Raw genomic sequence first — 20,016 nt, forward strand, 5'->3', positions numbered from 1 at the left:
GGGCCAGGAATGTAAAGCCCTTTATTTCCTGCCGGGCGCTGAGGAAGCACTCAGTATATGGTGATGGTGAGGACGATGGTCATTAGTTCTCTACACACTGTCCGGGGCGAGACATACGGCAGAAAGCAACCTGTCAGAGCCGGGGCTCTGCCACGTCCTAGTGGGGTGACTTGAGACATCAGCTCGCAGCACTGTTTCCAACGTACAGAAGAGGAGACTGAAGTCCAGCACTTTGCCTGGTCTCCTGCAACCCCGGGCCTGTGCACACTGTGTTCCGGGGAGCCCTCGTCCCGGCCCAGGCCAGCTCTCTGGAAGCCCGGGGAGGAAGTGGCCCACCTCTCTCACCTCTCCCACCTCCGGTTGACAGGAACCAGATGTCTTGCCTGGCTTCAAAGCAGACGCGGCCCAGGCCCCCTCCTGGTGTATACAGCTTCTATTTATAGGAGTCACGGGCTCTGGGCGGCCGGGCACACTGGAATTTAGCAAAGGTGGGGCCCGTGGTGAGGCTGGCAGGGAATGGCCGTGGGCCCCTCTCCTGGGGCCAGGCCAAGGCTGGAAAGAGGCAGCTTCCCCAGGAGGCTGATGACATACCTGGGCACGGGGCTCGGGCACACCTGGCCCCAGCTAAGGTGCCCAAGAACCCCAGCAGTGAACTACAGACCCTGGGGAGCCTTGTTGGACAGACAACACAGCCTTGTTCTTGGGGGTCCCCAGGCTCACAGGGGAGGAGAGCCACCGAGAGGAAGTTGCCTCAGGCTCCCTTACAAAGATGGGACAGAGGAGCCCAGGGTAGGGACAGTGCTTTCTGTGTCCCCTCAGTGTGCGAAGGGAGGGAGGTGAGCTGAGAGCTGGCCCCAGGGGATCAGACACCCCTCGCCCAACCAGGACAGATCCCACCCCTCACACATGTACGCCTCTGGGGGTCTGGCACTCCTCCCTAGAGGACACAGCCCTCACTCTTCTTGGCTCCCCGGACACCCTGCTATGTGACCCTGGGCCAGCCCTTTCCCTCTCTGGGCCTCTGTTCTCTCCCATGTAGGTTTGGACCACAGCCTGGGATCTGGAAGGAAAGACAGAGACACCACATCCAGGGCAGCCAGGCCCAACACACAGTCAGTTTGCAGTGACTGGGCATTGAACTCAAAGGGTCCTAATGACCATCTCTGCTCTACCACTGCCCAGGGCTACTGTGGAAGACCCCACACAAACCTGCATCCAGTCTGAGGGCAACTCTCCAGCTCTTAGATAGCCCCAGATGGTCCATCCTGAAAGGCAGAGGGTCCCCCATCCCTGGAGGTATGCAAGCCAAGACTGGACAACCTTAAAGGATGTGGGGAAGGTCCCAAAGGAAGTGGGATTAGATGATAATAGTAACATATACTGAGCAATTTAATGTCCCTGGTGCTGGAAACTTTACACGTGTTAAGATAGCTGACGCTCACCACAGCCCTATGAGTCACTGTCCCCATTTTACAGATTAGATGAGTGTGTCCAACCTTGTATGGAACGGCCTGGGACACTTTTAACAAATACAGTTTTCTGGGCCCCACCTCAGACCTACCAAAGCAGCCACCTAGGAATGAGGGCCCAAAATCTACTGCATTGTTTCATTGCAGTAAAATATACATTACATAAAACCTACCCTTTTAACAATTTTTAAGTGTGCAGTTCAGTGGCGTTAAGTACATTCACATCCTTTATTGTACAACCCTCACCAGAATCCATCTCCAGAAATTTTTCATTATTCCAAACTGAAACTCTGTCCCTGTTAAACACTAACTCCCCGAAGCCCAAGTCTGCATTTTAAAGCTCCCCTGGGGCAGCTCAGGTACAACCTGTCCAGCCCTACCTGGCCTTGGGAGCACCTGGACTTTCCAACTATCAAGGTCTCTCCTTAGCTTGTCTCTAGACCTCTCCCCACCAGAACTGGTCTGGAGGAGGGCAGTATCGCCCCAGCCTCCCAGAGAAAAGTTCATCCAAACAAGAAACTTGAAGCTCCAAATGGTGTGACTCACCCTCACGGCTGGGAAATGCAGTTTCACAAATAACAACCCTCTTATTTTTTTTCTCTTTTCTTTTCTTTTTTTTTTTTTTTTTTTTTCTGGATAAGATTTAAGCAAGTCCACAGGAATCAGGGCTGTTTTGGCAGCAACTTGTCAAGAGGAAGGGGAAGTTCGGTGGGTGCCAGAAGAGCACTAATTACACCCTGAAGAAACCTCTCCCCCATCTTGTGGCCACACACCCCTGCCCACGGGTGGCCCCGTGGGTATCCCTGGGCAGCCAGAGGCCTCCGAGCAAGCTGTCCTCTCCCCGGCAGCTTGACATCCCCCCCATAGCCTCAGATGGGGCACAGCTTTGCCCCTCAGGGGGGTCACACAGGCAGCTGCGGGTCAGAGAAGTGAGGCCAGAGCTCCCCTCATCGCCGACCAGTGTGCTCTGGCCTGGCCCTCACGGGCGCTCCAGCTCCCTTCCCCCAGCCACCATTCAAGACGACACCACGAAAGGACGAAAGGCGGAACAGTCAACTGGCCCAACCTCACTCTCAAGTAACAATGGAGAAACTGAGGCCCAGCGAGGCCCGGGGGCACAGACCAGAGCACACAGCCAGGCCTAAGGGCCAGGAGTCCTGCTTGCCGGCCGGCTGGACGGGCAGGTGGGGCAGCAAGCTGTTTCCTCTCCGAAGCTCCGAGGAGCTCGGGCCATGGAGGTGAAAGGCAAGTTGGTCTCTCGGACATTACCACGGCCTGTGGGGACTGGCCAGAGCAGAGGCCAGGACGCACAGAGCTCCCTCCCTCTGTCTGTGGAGCCGGGGCCCTGGCCTTTTGGGTTTCCCATGTGTAAAATGTAACATGGACCAGGGAAGGAGGGCAAACTTGATGACCCCTGCCAGCCTGCTTCTTCAAGGTCCAGACTCCAGGTACTGAAAGATGTCCCCAGAGCCTGGTCCACAGAGGGCACTTCATCCACGAGGGCACCATCTCTCCCAAGTCCTGCCGTCTGTAGCTGGAGGGCAAGGCTGGGCAGGACTCCCTTTCATCAGTCAGCCCCTAACTCTGCAACAACGAGGCTGCTCCCCTTAGTGTCCCACCAGCAACCGCTCTTTTCCCTCCAGGCCTGCACTTGCTGTCCCCCCCGGGATGCCCACTCTGGGTCCAAACCCCTGCAGGACCGGGCTCATGGCCATGGCTCTAACTCTAGCGGTGTGGCCTTGAACCCACCCCTTCTTCTTGCTCAGGCATGGGCGCCAAGGGATGGTGTGAGAAGCACAGGTTCAGGTGCTACTGAGGCCCCACTGGCCACAGGGTCTCCAGCCCCCTCCAGGGGCCTCCCGACCTCCCGGCCAGAGCCCTGTGCTGTAGGCTGGGGTGGGGACCACCCTGCGACTCCCCTGTCCTTGCCTGAAGGGGCTCTGATGTCTCTCCCTAATCTCTTTACACGGTGATACCGCCTCATCTCTCCACAAGGCTGGATATCCCCGAAGGCAAAGATTCTGCAACCCTCCGTTGCCCCAGAGACCAGACTGTTTCTGCGTTCCCTTCGCCCATGACTGTCCTGTGTGTAATAATCACAGGCGGGAGGGGAGCTCCACTTGACAGACGAGGGTATGGAGGCCCCAACACCTTGAGGTATTTAGGCCAGTGTCTCTGAGTTCCCATGGACTAAGTCGGAGGGTGATTTCACCTCAGATTTAGCTGCTCTGGGCAGTGGTTGAGGGCAGCCCCACTAGTGTGTGGCTCTGGGTTATCTGGGCCCAAATCACCAGGCTGGGGGAAGAAACCACCCCTCCTTCCTCCCTGGGTCAGTGACCCCAGAAGCTAGTAGGAAGCGTGGGATCCTAATGCCACATGTGGGGAACAAAGCATCAGATTCCTGTCCATGGCTGGAACTCCTCCAAGGTTCTGGCTTGGCTGTTGGAGAAAGTTAGATGGGAAGATACTACAGTTTATTCTCATCCTACTTGTGTTAGATACTTGACTGGATCCTTTCCCTTTCTTAGTCTCATCCCTGGCAAGAACACTTTGGATGGGCCTTATTGGTCCTATTTTATAGAACTGGAAAATGAGGCTCAGCGAGGCTGAGTAACTTGCCCAAGGAAACACAGCCAGCACGTGGCTGAGAGGAGAGTCACACCCAGATCTGTTGGCCTGTTGTATTTCAGCCCCCGAATGGCCTCCAAGGCTTGGCTTCCCCTACAGGAAGGGGATCCAGAGTAAAACACCTGGCGTGGACCATCCTCCTTGGCACAGAGGCCCTGTGACATCGCATCGCCAAGCCGCTCAGCCCTGGCAAGATGAGGCACCAGCTTCTCTGGGCTGCTTGAGGGGCTTGGGCCCCGGGGTTGGTGGTTCTGTTGAGGGGTTTGGGATACACAAGCGGAGATTTCCAGGGCTGACTCAACCTGACAAGATGTGCTCCCCCTTGGCTGCCCCCCCAGGACAGAAACAGGGCACAGTGGGAGGGGAGAGGCAGGAGTTAGGGCAGGTGGGCAGAAGCTTCCGAGGGCAGCCCAGAGGGAGAAGCGATAGGTGCAAGAAGAGAAGAGGGACAGCAGGCAGAGGCGGAAGCAGCACAGCAGGGAAGATCATGGCAGTGGCAGCGGGCAGTGTCCAAGGAGGTCTGTCCTAAGGAAATGCTGAGTCCTGCTGCGCCTGGGCCTGAGACGGCCCTGGAGGAGGAATTCTCTGGTCCTAGTCCTCAGCTCTGTGGGGGCTCTTTCATCAGCTGAACAACTGCTTTCTTATCCCCCAAAGCCACCCCCATACACACACACAGACACGCGCACGCGCACACACACATGCACACACATACACACCCGCACTCCTCTCTTTGGGACAAGAAACCATTCATCTCACAAATGAGTCTACCCCTTCTCCAAAGAGATCTGCACTTCTCCTACCCGCTGGGGTCTATCTGGGGCTCCGGTCCGCAGGGTCAAACACAAACACATCCTATACACTCAAGCAGGGGCGGATGTGGGCTGGGCTCAGGGACAGAAGGAGACAGCCATTGTCAAGGCTGGAGCTGGCCGATGGGAAAGTGAAGCCACACCTGACCGAGGGTTTCCCTAGCCACAGTCAGACCCCAGGTCTGCTCCTGTTTCCAAGGTCCAAAGCTGACCTGTGGGCCAAGAAGGTGGCAGGGTCGACCGTGACGGAGGTGGCAATCCCCCCACTCGGGACCCCCAAGGTCACCGTTGCCTTCTAGAGGCCCATTCGCCCGGGGCATGCAAAACACAATTCCCTGGACACAGCCAGAGCTTGATGGGAGATTCAGATTTAAATAAGCAGGCTGTGTTCTTCTTGGTAGGGGGAGTTGGGAGAGAGAAATGGGGAAAGAAAGGACCAGGGGATACAGGAGCACAGTGGCAGCAGGACAGAGCAGAACAGACACCGGGGAGGCTCCCCGTCCCCACTCAGTCCCTCCTGCTTCCCCCCAGGTCACTACTCACTTGGTAGGTGTTCACGTTTCACAACCATGTGCCTGCTGCCCAGCTAGAGCATAAGCACAGGGGACCAGGCTGCCTCTCGCTTCTAGAATATATTCACTAAATCAAAGCAGAAAGCATGGATCCAAGAACTCGAGGACTAGAGGTCCCTAAGATTTAGCCAGTCTGGGGTACCACTGAGGCTTGCAGCTTCTACAGTAGGGGGCCTGGATTTGGGATCCACTGTTGACATGATCCCCTTGAAATTACATGCAAATGCGAGTTCTGCGTGTGCACGTACTTGTGTGCTATGTGCATGGCACCGAGGAGAGGAATTCGGGCTGCTTTCAGATTCTCAAAGAGGTCCATAGCCAAAGAAGGTCAAGAACTGTTAGCACACCTAAGCTTCTGCTGGGACCCTATCTCTAGGGATAGGGTTTCATGACTCCCAAGTCAGCTCTTTAAAATTTATCAAGCAATCCATAAACATTTCTTCTGTGCGATAAAATAAGAGGCTAAGAGACTGAGGAAAGCATTCACAATAGTCACAAGTCTGGGGAAGGAAGAGGAGGAAAGAGTCCAAGTCATCCATCCACCCATCCACCTAGTGAATGTTAACTGAGCACCTAGTCTGTCCCAGGCACTGACTAAGCGTTAGATGCTGTGATTACGAAGTGGAAAAAGACAGGATTCCTATTCTCAGAGTGTTGAAATGTAGCTATGGAGACAGACACATATGATACATATTTCACAGAAATACCGATTATTAAGACATGCTGGGCTTCCCTGGTGGTGCAGTGGTTGAGAGTCCGCCTGCCAATGCAGGGGACACGGGGTCGTGCCCCGGTCCGGGAAGATCCCACATGCCGCGGAGCGGCTGTGCCCGTGAGCCGTGGCCGCTGAGCCTGTGCGTCCGGAGCCTGCGCTCCGCAACGGGAGAGGCCACAACAGTGAGAGGCCTGCATACCGAAAAACAAAAAACAAAAAACAAACAAACAAACAAACAAAAAAGACATGCTTTACCAGAAGGATGTACCACTCATCTGTCATGGGACACGGAAGCTGGAGGGAGGTGTGCTCCCCATGACAGCCAGGTAAAGCCTTCAGAGAAGAGACATGCACTGGTGCCATAAAGAAGTAAGTTGGAATCTGTCAGTTATACAGGGACAGTCAATAGCATTAGAAGCAGTAGAAGCAACAGCAAGTGCAAAAGCTTAGAGGAATGGGAGTGCTTGGTGTTTTCAGAAACCTCAAGTGGACCAGGATGGCCAGAGAAGGACAGAATAAAGATTAGACAACACCTATGACTTCCCTGGTGGTCCGGTGGTTAAGAATCTGCCTTCCAATGTAGGGGACGCGGGTTTGATCCCTGGTCAGGGAACTAAGATCTCACATGCCATGGGGCAACTAAGCCCTCACGTGCCACAACTACTGAGCCCACGCACCACGACTAGAGAGAAGCCTGTGCGCCACAACTAGAGAGAAGCCCGAGGGCCACAACGAGGAGCCCGCACACTGCAACAAAAGATCCCGCGTGCCGCAACTAAGACCTGACACAGCCAAAAACAAACAAATTTTTAAAAAAAGATTATACATCACCACCATACACACATACACACATGTGCACACACACACATACATGACAGACCAAACATCCTGAGATGTCCCTAACTCTATCTTCCTCCTCTTGAAGAGCCTTAGTTTCCCCATCTGCACAATGGGTTTGTGCCACACAGTGGATGCTATGAGACAGGAGTGCTAGGAAGTGCCCAGTGTCCATCTCCTTTGCCTCTCCCAAGCCAGGCCACCCTTGGACTCACGTCCCACAGAGCCCCAACCTGGAGCAAGGACATGACAGGAAACCCAGAACCCATGACCAATGCCTATCACTCCTCAGAAGGTTTGAGATCGGGGACAAAACATCCAAGACACTGAGGCTTGACAGAACACCCTGGTTACTGCTTGCCCTGCACTGGCCTCCAGTGAATGATCCAGGCGAAAGCCAACTGCACCAGCTGGACGAGCCACAGACATGACTGTAGTTCGGTTGGAGAAGACTGCTAGAGCTAGCTCTGCCACTGTCTTGCTGGGTGACTTGCCAGGCCTGTTTTCTCTTCTGTAAAATGGGAGCCACGAAGAAACAGATGCCAGGAATAAAGCATCACCAAGAGTAAGAGACGCTACTCAGGGCCCGTCTTCTCCACAGGGCCCTTCTCTTGGTGCTGACGGTGCCTGGCTCTCTGCCGCTGCTAATTCCTTATTACTAATGCTGCCTGCTTTCCTCCCTCCCACCTGACTCAGATGGCCCACGAGGTGTGGTCTCCCCTCTGAGTCTAGGCCCGCCCAGTCAACTTAATTTGTTGGAGGGAGGGTCAGACTACCTCAGCCAACAGGCCCTCGAACGATGGTCCCCCTTGCCTGACTCAGAGCTCAGCTTTCCAGGGCTGGCCAGAGGGAGCTGGGCATCCTCCCAAGCTCCCAGCTGGGTTGGAATGGCCATTCCTCCCAGGCCCTGGGGCTGCCCCCCACCACCCCACACAGACCACAGAGGCTGCTGGGAACAAATTTCAGTTCCTGAAGCCCACTCAGCCCCAGCGAGGCAAACTCCCACCCTCGAGCAGATATGTGGCTTTGTTCTACACTTCCAGGTAGTCTCTCAGCTCAGCTGCACCTGGGGAGAGCACTGTCCCTAATACGTGGCAACCTTTTAAAGCAGGACACTGTGGTCACCCCCCTCTATGGGTTCTAACAGCCCTGTGTGTTCCGGAGCCTGAAGCCCTGTCTGGTAAGCCTCATGAGACCTTTGCTGCTGTTCTCAAATCTCCAGTGAGACCAGAGCTGCAAAGAAGAGGGTGTCCTCAGTGCTACAGAAGATAGTACTGGGACCCAGGAGGGCAACTGGGTTAACAGCTCCAGGAAGAGCCTCCTACGGTTTGAAGAAAGAGGTCTGCTTTGACAGAGCATTCTCTGAGCCTGGAGATGTTCAGAAGAACACTGGCATGTGTTCTGTGCCAAAAATGTAATCCAGTCAAAGAGGTATGCAAAATGTTGGGTTGAAGAAGAAAGGTTAGCAGGTTTTGTACTGCAGGACTTCTCAGAGCCTTTACTGTGTTAGCATGGTGTGTTTCCAAGGGAAGGACAGTATGCTATGTTTCCCAAATGTATTTGACCCCAAAGCCCTTCCCCCAACCTCCACAAAGTATCACTTGACAGTAGGGCCACATCTTCAAGCCACATCTGGCCCTGGAGGAAGAGGGAAAGAAAACAGTTGCCTTAAGCATCTGACCTGGAGTGGGACAGCTCCGTCTCCTTTGAGGGGGTCCAGGGACTACCTGGGAGGGGCTCTCGGCATCCCTCTGAGGTTCCTGAGAGCTAATGCTCAACATGGGGTAACTCTACTTCTCTGGAGGTGGAGTCCCACAGTCCCCACACTGCTGTGAATTTAAATTCCAAACAAAGCCTGGCAGGGAAGACCCCCCCTCCATGCCACCCACCCCCCACTCCCTCTAAGATCTGGCTTCCTCGGATACTTGGAGAGAGACAGGAAGGGCTCAGCCAAGGGCCTCACAAGTTTCCCTCCAAAGACATATAGTTGTTGCCACAGATCAGGGGTTGAAACAGGGCTTCACAGGGCCCGGTTTCTAGACCCAGAGGCCTTTTAAAAAACTGCGCAGAGTACCTGTGTGTGCTTTGGCCTGGCAGCCTTACCACAAACTGAGAAGCCAAGGAGCCCCCACAAGCATCCAAGTCGCATCCTGGTGTCTGCTCCTGCACTTTGCCCATGAACTCTGCCATCTCCCTCTCCGGAGGGCCAGTGTTCCACTCAGAACCCTTGGCTTATCTTCAGCTTCCAGAGCTGAGGTTCCGGGGCACAATGGGCTTCTGTGCCCCCATGTCCTCACACCTCCCCCCGCCCAAAGCCCAGCTGCATTCATGGTGTTTTGCTATTGTGGTGGGAGCAGCCTGGGGTGGTGCAGGAGGGGGTGGGCCCTTGGCACAGGGACCGGTGCAGACAGGCCGTGGTCAGCGGTCAGCATGCAAGTCACATCCGCAGGCACTGCCATCAGGCCTGCCAGGCTTTGCACAGAATGGCGACGCTCCTGGGCCCCTGGGTCCCTTCGTAGAGTCCCCTCCAGCCCACACACGACTTGCTTCCTGTCCAACAAGCCCCTTGGTGGCATTCAGGTGGGGGGTATTTTTTCTTGTTCTCTCAACCAGTTGCTATTTTGGAGCCATATTAGGTCACCAGCTAAGCCCTGGACACAGGAAAGGCCTGTCCCCAGGAGCACAGCTGGGGCTTCAAGAGGGTTTAGGAGGCAAAGCGGGTGGGGGGTGAGAGCAAATGAGTCTGAAGCCAAGAGAGTCTTCCGGAAGTCAACAGGCACAGCCCTCCAGCCCCTGCAAGGAAGCCACTGGCCCATGAGCATAGAAGAAGCCCCTCTTGCCTCCCTAACCCAGCCTGTCTGTAGGCACATCCTCTCCTGTACAGCTCTCAAATCCCATACACATCACCCTGGGGGAGAGCAGAGACTACATTTTACAGATAGGTAAACTGAGGCCCAGAGACGAGGGTTCCTCCAAAGTCAGATCATGAGAGACTTTCTTCCACCGCTGCTCTAGATAACCTTTGCCAGCTCCTTCTACAGTGGCCCCAGCAAAGGAATGTTCCTCTTCATGAGGACATCGAGGTAAACAGCAGTGAAGTGACAGAAGGCAGGTCTCACTGAGACTTGGATGGGATCCTGGATGCCAGAAATTTCCAAGAGGAGGCACAACAGCCTACCCTCACAGGGGACTCCTGATGGCCCCAAACTCCCAGGCCATCTTAGCAGAGACCCACATGGTGGAACAAGGCCACCACAGGGTGGGAGCAGAGGGAAGTCAGTAGAGGCTGATTAGGGGACTCTCACTTGACCTGTGTGTGAGTCATGGTCACCCTCCTGCCTTTGGGATCCCACAGGACCCCCATGAAACCACCCACCCTTCACATGGGTCTGTCTTCTAACCTGGGGCCCCCACGAGACTCTGGCGGAATCCCCAGGGGGCCACACGGAGCTCAACAAATGTTTGGTAAGAGAACAAACAACTGACAAGACCCAGGCACCGTCCTGCAAAGCCCCTGGTCACAGAAGCCATTCCCTGAAGAGGCGGCAAAGTCTCTTACAAGAAAGAAAGATTCCCAGCCAAGAACAATTCCTCATGTGGAGAGAGTGCTTTACAGTTTACAAAGAGCTCTGGCATACAAATGCTCTCGCCTGGCACCAAAGAGTGCTTTCCAGACTCATCTCCCCCAGCTATGCTTGACTAGCCCAACACAGGTCATCCAGCCCTTCTCTCTGCTGGCCTGCCATTGGCCCATCTCTAGGCCTCAGGCCAGCGATTTACATGTCCATGTCTCCCCTAGTCAATAATGGCAGAGGGGAACATTATGGGGCCAGAAAGGGCGACCCTCTGTCTTCCCCACCTCCATCCCCAGCACACTGGTGTATACACAGGCCTTCTCCCACAAACTGTCAAGTATTCTGACTCTCCCGAAACTAATTGGTGTGCCCAGGTCTAGAAGGAAAGTGCCCCTCGTGTGTGTCCTCTCCCCTGCCCCTTCCCCCTGCACTTTTGCAGAGAGAGCTGCCAGAAGGAGAGTGAGTGAAGGCCACAGAAGGGTGTCTGCAGTTCCCAAATGAGGCAGGAGTAAGTGGGAGTGGGGCCCGGGAGGAGTCCAGCTGAAGCCAGAGAGGGTGGTATTCGGGAAGGCTCTGAAGACCTCTCAAAGGGGCTGGGAGGTCCCGGCAATCTGTGTATTTATCTAACTGGGGGAAGATGCACTGCCCCTCGGATTCTGTAACTGAATCCACCCAACAGGCAGACTTTGCTACGGCAGCCGGCCCAGGTTTCTGGAGAAGGCACTGGGCAGCTGGAACCTCTCCCCCTATCTAGCCCCCCTCCCAAGAGCTCAAGAGGATTTCCCTTTCATTTCCTTCCAGGCTGGGAGGGCGGGGGACAGCGCAGTCTGTGGGGTCAGGCCCTCAAAAACCACTTCCTATGTGGCTGGGGGAGGGCGAGCGGCTGGAGGATGTATGTGGGGGTCCCAGTGTGAGAAGAGCAGAAAAATTCTCCGGGCTAGTCACTGCTCTCCAGGGTGCCCTTCGGATCGGGAACCGCCGAAGTCGGTGGAGAAAAGATTTTAGGCCCCTCCAGAGAAACTCGGAGCAGAATCCACACTCTCCGTCCCAGCCAGCGGTGGCCGAGAGGGGGATGGGGTTGGGCGTGGGAAGGACACTTGGAAGGGGCTCCCTGCACAGGCCGCGCCCCGGCTGTCTGGAGAGAATCCGGAACCCACCCTCCCAGTCGGGCCCCCCCAGTCCCCTTGGAGCAGGGCGCCCCGGGCTGGGAGAGAGGGCAGGAGGGCCCCGCCCGCGCCTGAGCAGCTCCGGGCCGGGCTCAGAGGGGAGGTGACGCGCTCCCGGCGCCCCGGGGACTTCGGGCGGCGAGTTTGGCAGAGCTGAGCGAAGCCAAGCCAAGCAGGGCCGGGCAATACGGAGCCGGGCCGGGGCCAGGCCAGGAAGAGCCGGGCAGATACGAAAAGGTCCGGCACGGTCGTCTAAGGGCGGGGGCGCGCAGGGGCACCCACCTCTCCGCGCTGCAGCTGGAAGAAGCTGTTGAGATAGCTGGAGTGCAGGGGCGAGCCCAGCTGCTCTGGGCGGCCCTTGCCGAAGGCCAGCTCTGGGGGCGCGGCGCCGGCGGGCGGCTCGGGCCGGAAGGCATCGAAGGCGCTCGCCTGGTGAGTGTCCTGCAGCGACAGGTAGACCCAGTTGAGCAGCTGGGCCGGCTGGTACACCGAGGCGGCGCTCGTGTCGATGGCCGACAGCAGGCTCATTTTGCGGCGGCGGTGCCGGCCCCCCCCCCCGGCCGCCCGCTCGTGCCCCCCCGGAGCGGAGGGGCGGGCACCGGGGAGCCTGCGCCCACTGCCGCCGCCCGAGCCCCGACGGCGATCGCCTGCACCCCGCGCTCAGCCCACAGCCGCCGCCGCCGCCGCCGCCGCCTCCCCCCAACTGCAGCCGCAGAGCGCGCGGGCGGAGGAAGGAGGCAGCGAAAGTTGGGCAGGAAACTTTTGGCCCCGCCCCCTCCGAGCCTCCCGCCCCGCCCCACGAACCGCTATCTGCCTCAATTCTGACCCCTTCAGCGGCCGCTCCCCGGGTGGGGTTCTCCGAGGCCCCCCCCTCCTGGAGCGGTCCTCGCTCTCCATTGGCTGTCTCATTGAATATAGAGTGATGGGGGCGGGGTGAGCGGGGAAAGAGAGCTCATCTACATATGTAACACGGTGCGGGCCCGCCCATGGGCGGCCCCCTCTCAGGCCCCGCCCCCTCCGTGAGGCCAGCCCAGCTCCCCCACCCTACAGGAGCTCAGTGCTGCCCGGGCCTGATCAATCCCGTCTCGCTTTGCTCTCAGCTCTCTTCTGTCTCTCTTTCTTTACAAATCTTTTCCAATTATTTCATTTTCACTGTTTTTTTCCCCTATTTTCCTACCTTCCACATACTCTATCCTTTCTCTCAGACTAACATCTCCTGTGTCCATCATCTGTCTGTCGGTCTCGTCGTCTTTCTCTATGGATCTGTCTCCGACTCTGTCTCTGTCTCTGCCTCTCATCTTTCCTACTTTCGTCTAGTCTGATGCGTCTCTCTCTCCTTCCCCTCTCAGGCCCAGAGACACGCGCGCGCGCGCACACACACACACACACACATCTCCCTCCCTCTCCTCGCTATCATCGAAGGACCCTCCCCCTCCCACTTAATTCCTTCCATCTGCAGAATCGCTTTGCAGGTCGGCTCAGCCAAGGGGGGCCTGGGTTCCTGTCCCAGGAAGGACTCCCCGCCCCCTTCCCTCGTTCACCCTCCCCCTCTCTCTTCTCCTATTTCTGCTCTGGGTCCGCCTCACTTCTCGTCCTTTTCCTCAGCCCGGACCCCCGGCCCCAGGCCGCCCCGGTGCCTCTGCGGGTCGCCAGGACCCTAGATGGGTCTGGGGGATCTGGGGAAGACGACTGCCACTCACCGCCCCAGGACGGCCCAGCTAGTCCAAGTATGCCTGAGGGGAGCCCCCGCCCCAGCCTCCGCCTGCGCCCAACACACCCCGAAGCTCCAGGGGGACTTCACCCTCTCAGACTGGCGTAGTCTTCGGGCACCTGCACTGCGCCAGCGCCAGGGACCTAGCGGCGAGGCGCCCGGAGGGAGCCGGAGTCGCCTCTCCAATCTCAAACCTGGCTCTGGAGCCATTCCCCCCGGCGTTCAAGTGCCAACTCGGCCACCTTCCAGATGAGTGGCCTTGGCGTGGCGCCTAACCTCTGCGAATAAACCTGTTTTCTCTTCTGTAAGATGGGGAGGGTCACTGTCCTACCTCTGGGGATGTTTGTGAGCTTACCAGTTTGAGTTTAGTAATCAGAAGATATTCCATAAGGGTCAGCTCTCTGCCATCCCCGCCATGAGGATTTCTCCCACGACTGGCATCGGCACACATCTGTGGATTCTTTTGGACCTGGAAAGGACTTCAATGATGACCAAGTGCTACCCTTTCCAACCATGTCACCAAGCAAGTACCCCTTGGATTGTCTTCTGTCTCATTTGATCAGGTTTTCAAAGATTTTGTCTATCAAACAATTTGTGATTATTAGGACAAATGATAGCGCACACACCAATCATATCTTAATATTTTTATTCATCTGAGACACATCTCTACAGTACTGTTTATATTTTAAACCTATTTGTTTAAAGAGAAGGTACACACTTGTTAGGAATAAATGTTATAGCCATTTACTTTTGGAAACATTTGAGGTCATCTCTGGAACTCCGATACTATCTTTAAGGTTCCGAGGTGGGGGGCTGGATAGGATTTGGAACCACCGATCTAGACTTTCCCTAAATTTTACAGAGAAAATTGGTCAGAGAGGGGACATCCTCCAACTGCACAGGAAGTTGGGGAGCCCAGAGGAGACCCCAAGGCTCCCAGCACCAGCCCAGAACTCTCTGTCTTTGGCCCCAACTCTCCTTCTGGACGAGGCCAGTCCTGTTGTGTTGAAGTGCTGATATTTTTCCCTAGTATGGGTTGCAAATTCAAATTGCTTTAGGGGCCAAGCAGGTACCACTAGGTATAAGGCAATAGACAGGTAGTGATGGGGCATGTGGAGAACCAAAGTGCTAGCCACATAAAACCCTTCTGCCATCGTTCTCAGCCTGAGACTATGAGTCTGATACCTGGTCTGGGGTTCCCTGTCCTTAAGAGTGATGCCGTGAGGTTGCTTATCCTACCTGGTGACCACTGGCCCTTTCACCCCAAACCCACCTTATCCCTGCCCCATAGTTCCTACGCAGGGCCTGGTACATAGATAGCAGATGATCCAAAAATGTTTGCTAGGTCAATGGTTGGATGGAGAGATGGCCAAAGTATGCTCCCCTTTGAAACCGGAATGGTTTCTTTGCTTTTGTACTTTTCCCCCTCCCCTTGCCCACAGCACACCTGCTTGACACATGGGCTCTGTATCCAGTTAGTGATCAATAAATTTGAGCAAACTGACAGGCAGTTTGCCTGGATAGCAGCTGATTGGGTCCCTCACCAGCCCCTCAGGTCCCTGAGACAGCACGTCCCGTGGGATAGGAGGTGATGGGTGAGGGTGACCAGATGGGTATCTGAGGCCTGGGTCTCAGGATAAGAAGACTGGTCCAGGCCCAGACTTTGTGCCTCCCCACTCCCCATCGTGTACACATTAAGAAGCCTTGCTTTCAAAATGTCAGAGGTCCTATCTCAAGCCTTCACGTTACAGAGGAGGACGCACCATGACCCAGAGAAGGAAAGGGAGTGGCCCAGGGTCACCCAGGAAGCCTGATGTCTAAGCCACCTGCTCCTAATCCAATCTACATCTAGCTCTCCCTTCCTTGGCCCTGGTCTGGCAGTCTCCTGTATGGCCACTCTGGCCTATACACTATCCTCAGAACCACAGGTAGGAGGGAACTCTCAGGTGAGGTTTGGATCCCTGTCCCCTGCCCTTTCTGGGGACTCCATCCACCCTGTGGTCTCCAGAATGGGACAATGGAGAGAAGACAGGGTTTGGAGAAAAGAAACCTGGGCCGGTGGCTTTGGGCAAGTCTCGGCCCTCTCTGTAAACCTCAATTTTCTCAGTTAGTGACTGATGGGGTCAAATGAGGATGCAAACAGGAAGGTGCTTTGCTAGCTGGGAGTAAGCCATCATGCGGGAAGGAAGTGTGGTATTAATAATTTCAGTAAGAGCAGTAAGAGCATTCAACTTTCCTGGACTGGTGGTTGGAGGAGGAGGGAATATGTAGGGAAGTGTCTGCAGCTAAAGTTGCCCAGGCAACAGTTCTGATAGGTGTTTGGTGGAGTTTCAGACCAAGAGCTTTGAGCTCAGAGCAGGAGAAACTTTGGAAAGAAGAGCAAGCAGGGGTCTTCATGGGGTGGGGGGAATCAGCCTTCAATTTGGGCTTGAAAGGCCGGCAGAGATGAGCAGAAGAAGATGGGACTTCACAATCCTGTGCAAATTTTTGCTGCTTATTTCACTAAAAAATATCTCGTGGTGATTTGTAATGCAAAGGAACCCCTAACCCTCTTGAACCTGCCTGCATGCCATGCGTCAGGAATTAAAACAGCAGATACATACTGGGAAGACTGACGTTTGCCTCTCCTCTGGGCCAGGGCTGAGCCCTGGGCTCCTTTGCGCTGTGTGTTGACACAGAAGGTGTCAGTTTACAGCAGTGATAGCAAAATGGCAAATACTCTCCCTGCACACGCCATTGCCCCATCCCCCAACCCGGGACAGAAATCACTGAGCGCAGAACTCCTTCCCAGACGGGATGCCAGACTCCACCTCCACACAGCACTCTGCGTCGCCACTAAGGGTGCAGTTGGCCCAGAAGGCGAAAACGATTTGCCATCCCTTATATCCAGCCTCCCAAAGAACTCTCTGACCTATATGAGGACTTTGTGCAGAATTAGAAAGAGGCTACCCTCAACCCCAGTGGGCTTGCGGTACCCCTTCTTCCCGTGGATGCAGCCCCCTTGTTGCCAGGGCATAGGACTTAGTAAATGCTAACTAGATTTTGGCACCTACCAACCCCAGATATCTTTGTGCAGTGCTCCAAAGGGAAAACCACAGAGACAGCCTGACCACTCCAGGCCCCCCTCACAGACTCTTGACCAGAAGAGAACCACACAAGGTGGGGAGAGCCATGAACCGTGAACTCAGCCGGCCACTGCATACAGGTTCAGAGCAGCGCAAAGTGCCTAGGCCTTTGGAGTCTGCCCCCTTCCTCACTGTGTGACAGTGGCAAGTATCCTCTGCTGCAGTTTCCTCGTGTGTAAAATCTTTCCATGGTTGCTTGAATCCCAAGACGCAGGAAAGCACTGGGCACCTGACAGCCCTGGCCCCTAGGAGGCCTTCAGAGAGTGCTTGTTCAGTTTCAAGGCTAGATTCCTTGAAGTGGGCGTGAGGAGCTCCGGCTTGGATATAGGACGCCTAGGGTTCTCAGTCTGGGGCAAGCTGGCAGACGACCCTGCACCTCCGATCCCTGGAAGTCATAGGGGCAGGTCTAGCAGACTCCCTGCTCCCCAAGGAACGGCCTTCAGAAAAGTGGTGGGGCAGAGATGGGGCCTTCCTCACATAGGGACCATGGCAGCAGTGACTTTCCTCCTCTCCTTCCAATTCCACATCCACTTTTCTTTAGAAAACAAGCCGTGTACATTTTACCAATAGTCTGTTAGCCACCCCAACCCCGTGGAGAGACCGCGGGCCTTCAGGGCTAGAAGGAAGATGCCTGGTCACTCGGGACCAGTGATTGAAATGTGAGCGTGTCCTCTTGTGGGGCACAAGGGGGAGTGGCTCTTTGATTTGTATGTATTTAGGCTTGTGGAGCCTCTGTTTGGAAGATGGGGGTTAAGACACTCACTCAGAGTTGAGTGTGCAGAGCTCTGTACATTGTCTTGGGAAAAGTCTTGTCCACATCAAAGGATGGAAGGGAAACTGGCTAATGGAGACTTTGGGAGGGGTTGAAATGGCCCCTCCAGTGACCTTTGGCCTTCCTTGCCTCCTTAGAATCTTTCCATGGTTGCCCAGTGGATAAGGTCCAAACACTCACTGGGCACAACATTCAAGGCCCTTTTGACCTCTGACTCCCGATCACCTTTCCACCTTAATTGTAGTTTCAACCTACCCTCCAACCCCTACACCACACGTGTGCCCTGCCCTCTGACCAAATGAAACCACTGCCCTGTCCCCACTCTTGCAAGGCCTTCCTCGCCTCCATGCGTTTGCACATGCTGTTCCCCTACCAGGAAGAGCCCCTCTTTTAGCCTTCCCAGCAGACTCCTCTTACCCTTCAAGACTGTCGAAAAAATGACTTTCTCCAAGAAGCCTTTTGTAACCACGACCCCCACCTCCACCCTCACACACACCCACTAGATGTTTTCTGTTTTATTCTTGACTATCAGTGTTTGCATGGTATTATGACATCATAATACCGTGAGAAGGTCAGTCCTCCCCTCTCACCCCCTTCCTCACAGCACCACCACTGACTGGCTTATGAGCTCCTTTGCCTGACCCAGTGCTGCATCAGAGCAGCCCCACTGTTTACTTAAGGAATGAACGAATAAACTCAGAAAGCCTTTGTGGTTTGTAGACTCAGAGACAGGAGACTGTCAAATCTGGCCTGGAATGGCTCAGAGGCTCAGAGGATTGCAGAAATTCAGGGGTCTTTGGCAGGGAAAGTCACCGTTCCCTGAGCATACGTGCCCTCCCTCCTTTTCCCAGCCTCCTTCGCAGTTGGGCTGGGGCCATGGGACTTGTTCTCAGTGACAGGAAGGTGAGAAGAAACAGCGTGTCTCTGGTGAGGCGGCAAGTGTCGGTGAGGGTTCTCCATATTTTCTCTCTCCCATTCTGCTGGTGGGAAGTGAAAGATTCCAGGACAGAAGAGGCCAGATCCCTGTATCCACATCGCAGGACAGCTGACGAGGAGGACCTCTCAGACTGTGTTGGGGGCTAGAAACAAACCTTCTGGTGTTCAGCCTCTGAGAAGGAGGTGTGGGTGGGGGATTGTTTGTTACAGCAACAGAGCCTGCTCTAGCTCGGCTAAGAGAGGGGCTCAGAGATGATCTGGTCCCCAAACCTCATTTTACCGATAGGAAAACTGCCACCTAGAAGAGGAAAATCACCTGGCTTCTGCGTCTGTGGTTTTTGAGTTGTCCGCCTGAAAAACTATGTGGTGGCGGCAGCCAAGTCTTCTGATTTCCAGCGCCAACCTTCCCCTTCTTCCTCAGCCTACGCACAGAGGGTGTTAACCATAATCCCCACTCCGTAATATTATTTTTTATTTAATTGTTGGTTTATTAATGTAATAAGTCCCTATGAACAAGCCGGTCAGAGCAAAAACTCGCACCTTGACAATACCTTCTATCTACCTATGAGGTCGACCCTTAGCCAATCCCCCAGGTTCCCCCAATCAGAGATAATCAGCGTCTAGAATCATTCCCTTGCTTTCCTACTTATAGAGTTTTGTCTCATATATGTATATGTATTCTAAAAATATATAGATTTGATTTGTTGTTTAACTTTATTTAAAGAATATCATACTGGTGGAAATCTTTGTGACTTGCTTATTTTACCTAATATAGTACTGCTAAATGGTAATCATATTGAGGAATGCCACTGTCACCCATTCATTCAGATGGCTGTACTCTATTCCATTGCGTGACTACAGTACAGTTTACTCAACCATTCTCCTGTTGATGGCTCTTGGAACAGTGCAGGCGAGACTCTTCCTGACCTACCTTTGCAAGAGTATCTCTGGTGTATGTGCATCTGCTGCATTGCAGGATCCGTCAGTGTTCACCTTTACATGATATTGCTAAATGTTTTCCAGCAGAAGAGGTCCTATGGGTCCACACTCTCCCCAACACTTGATTTCAGACTTTTTTATTTTGCCAAACATGTGCGCCGTTAGTTCTCCTGACACTCTGGCAGGCTCCCTGACCTCCCTGACCTCCATTTCCAAATCCGCTGAAGGGAGGTGATATTCTCAGTGCCTACACGGCTCCCAAAGTGAGGCCAACAGGGAGAATGGGTGGTGTTCATGCAGGACACACGAAGCCAAGGAGCCGGAAGTCTGGCCTTGCTCTGCCATGGTCTGCACAATGAGGGACAGGCAGCTACTCCTTCCCAAGTCTCCAGGACCTGGCGGTTCTCTCCATTTCAAAAAACAAGAGGCTGAGAGGAGTCAGCGTGTGTAATCAGCACACTGGAATACGGAAAGCAGACGCAGGCAGACCCTGAGAGCTCAGGGCTGGGAAAGGATTCCAGGCCCACCCAGATCAGCCAACTCATCTGACCCACGCTTGGGGGGTTTTCCTGTTGGCTCATGAAGTGATATTTAGTCAGGGGTATTGTTCTCCTTGGTCTCTGCCATTGATAAGACAGAGAAAAACAGCTCCCACAATAACACTGATGCCGCCAGCCTTTCCTGCCACTTGCCTGCCTGGTTGGAGTCCTTCTCTCCTGCGCTCCTTCCTCTCTCTCCTTCCAGAGACTGTGATTCAGGCCA

The 20,016-nt window shown here is 54.8% G+C and overlaps 1 protein-coding gene across 1 annotated transcript in view; it reads right to left on the minus strand.

Moving 5' to 3' along the window:
• Positions 1-12,386, minus strand: part of ZCCHC24 (zinc finger CCHC-type containing 24) — a 61,410-nt gene extending 49,024 nt beyond the window's left edge. The window contains exon 1 of the mRNA XM_007126332.4: positions 12,054-12,386. Coding sequence (XP_007126394.2) covers positions 12,054-12,299 — 246 coding nt within the window. The 5' untranslated portion in view covers positions 12,300-12,386. The remainder of the gene's footprint in view (positions 1-12,053) is intronic.
• Between the last annotated feature and the right edge of the window lie 7,630 nt (positions 12,387-20,016).

This window comes from Physeter macrocephalus, unplaced genomic scaffold (assembly GCF_002837175.3).
Source record: "Physeter macrocephalus isolate SW-GA unplaced genomic scaffold, ASM283717v5 random_42, whole genome shotgun sequence".
NCBI lineage: Eukaryota > Metazoa > Chordata > Mammalia > Artiodactyla > Physeteridae > Physeter > Physeter macrocephalus.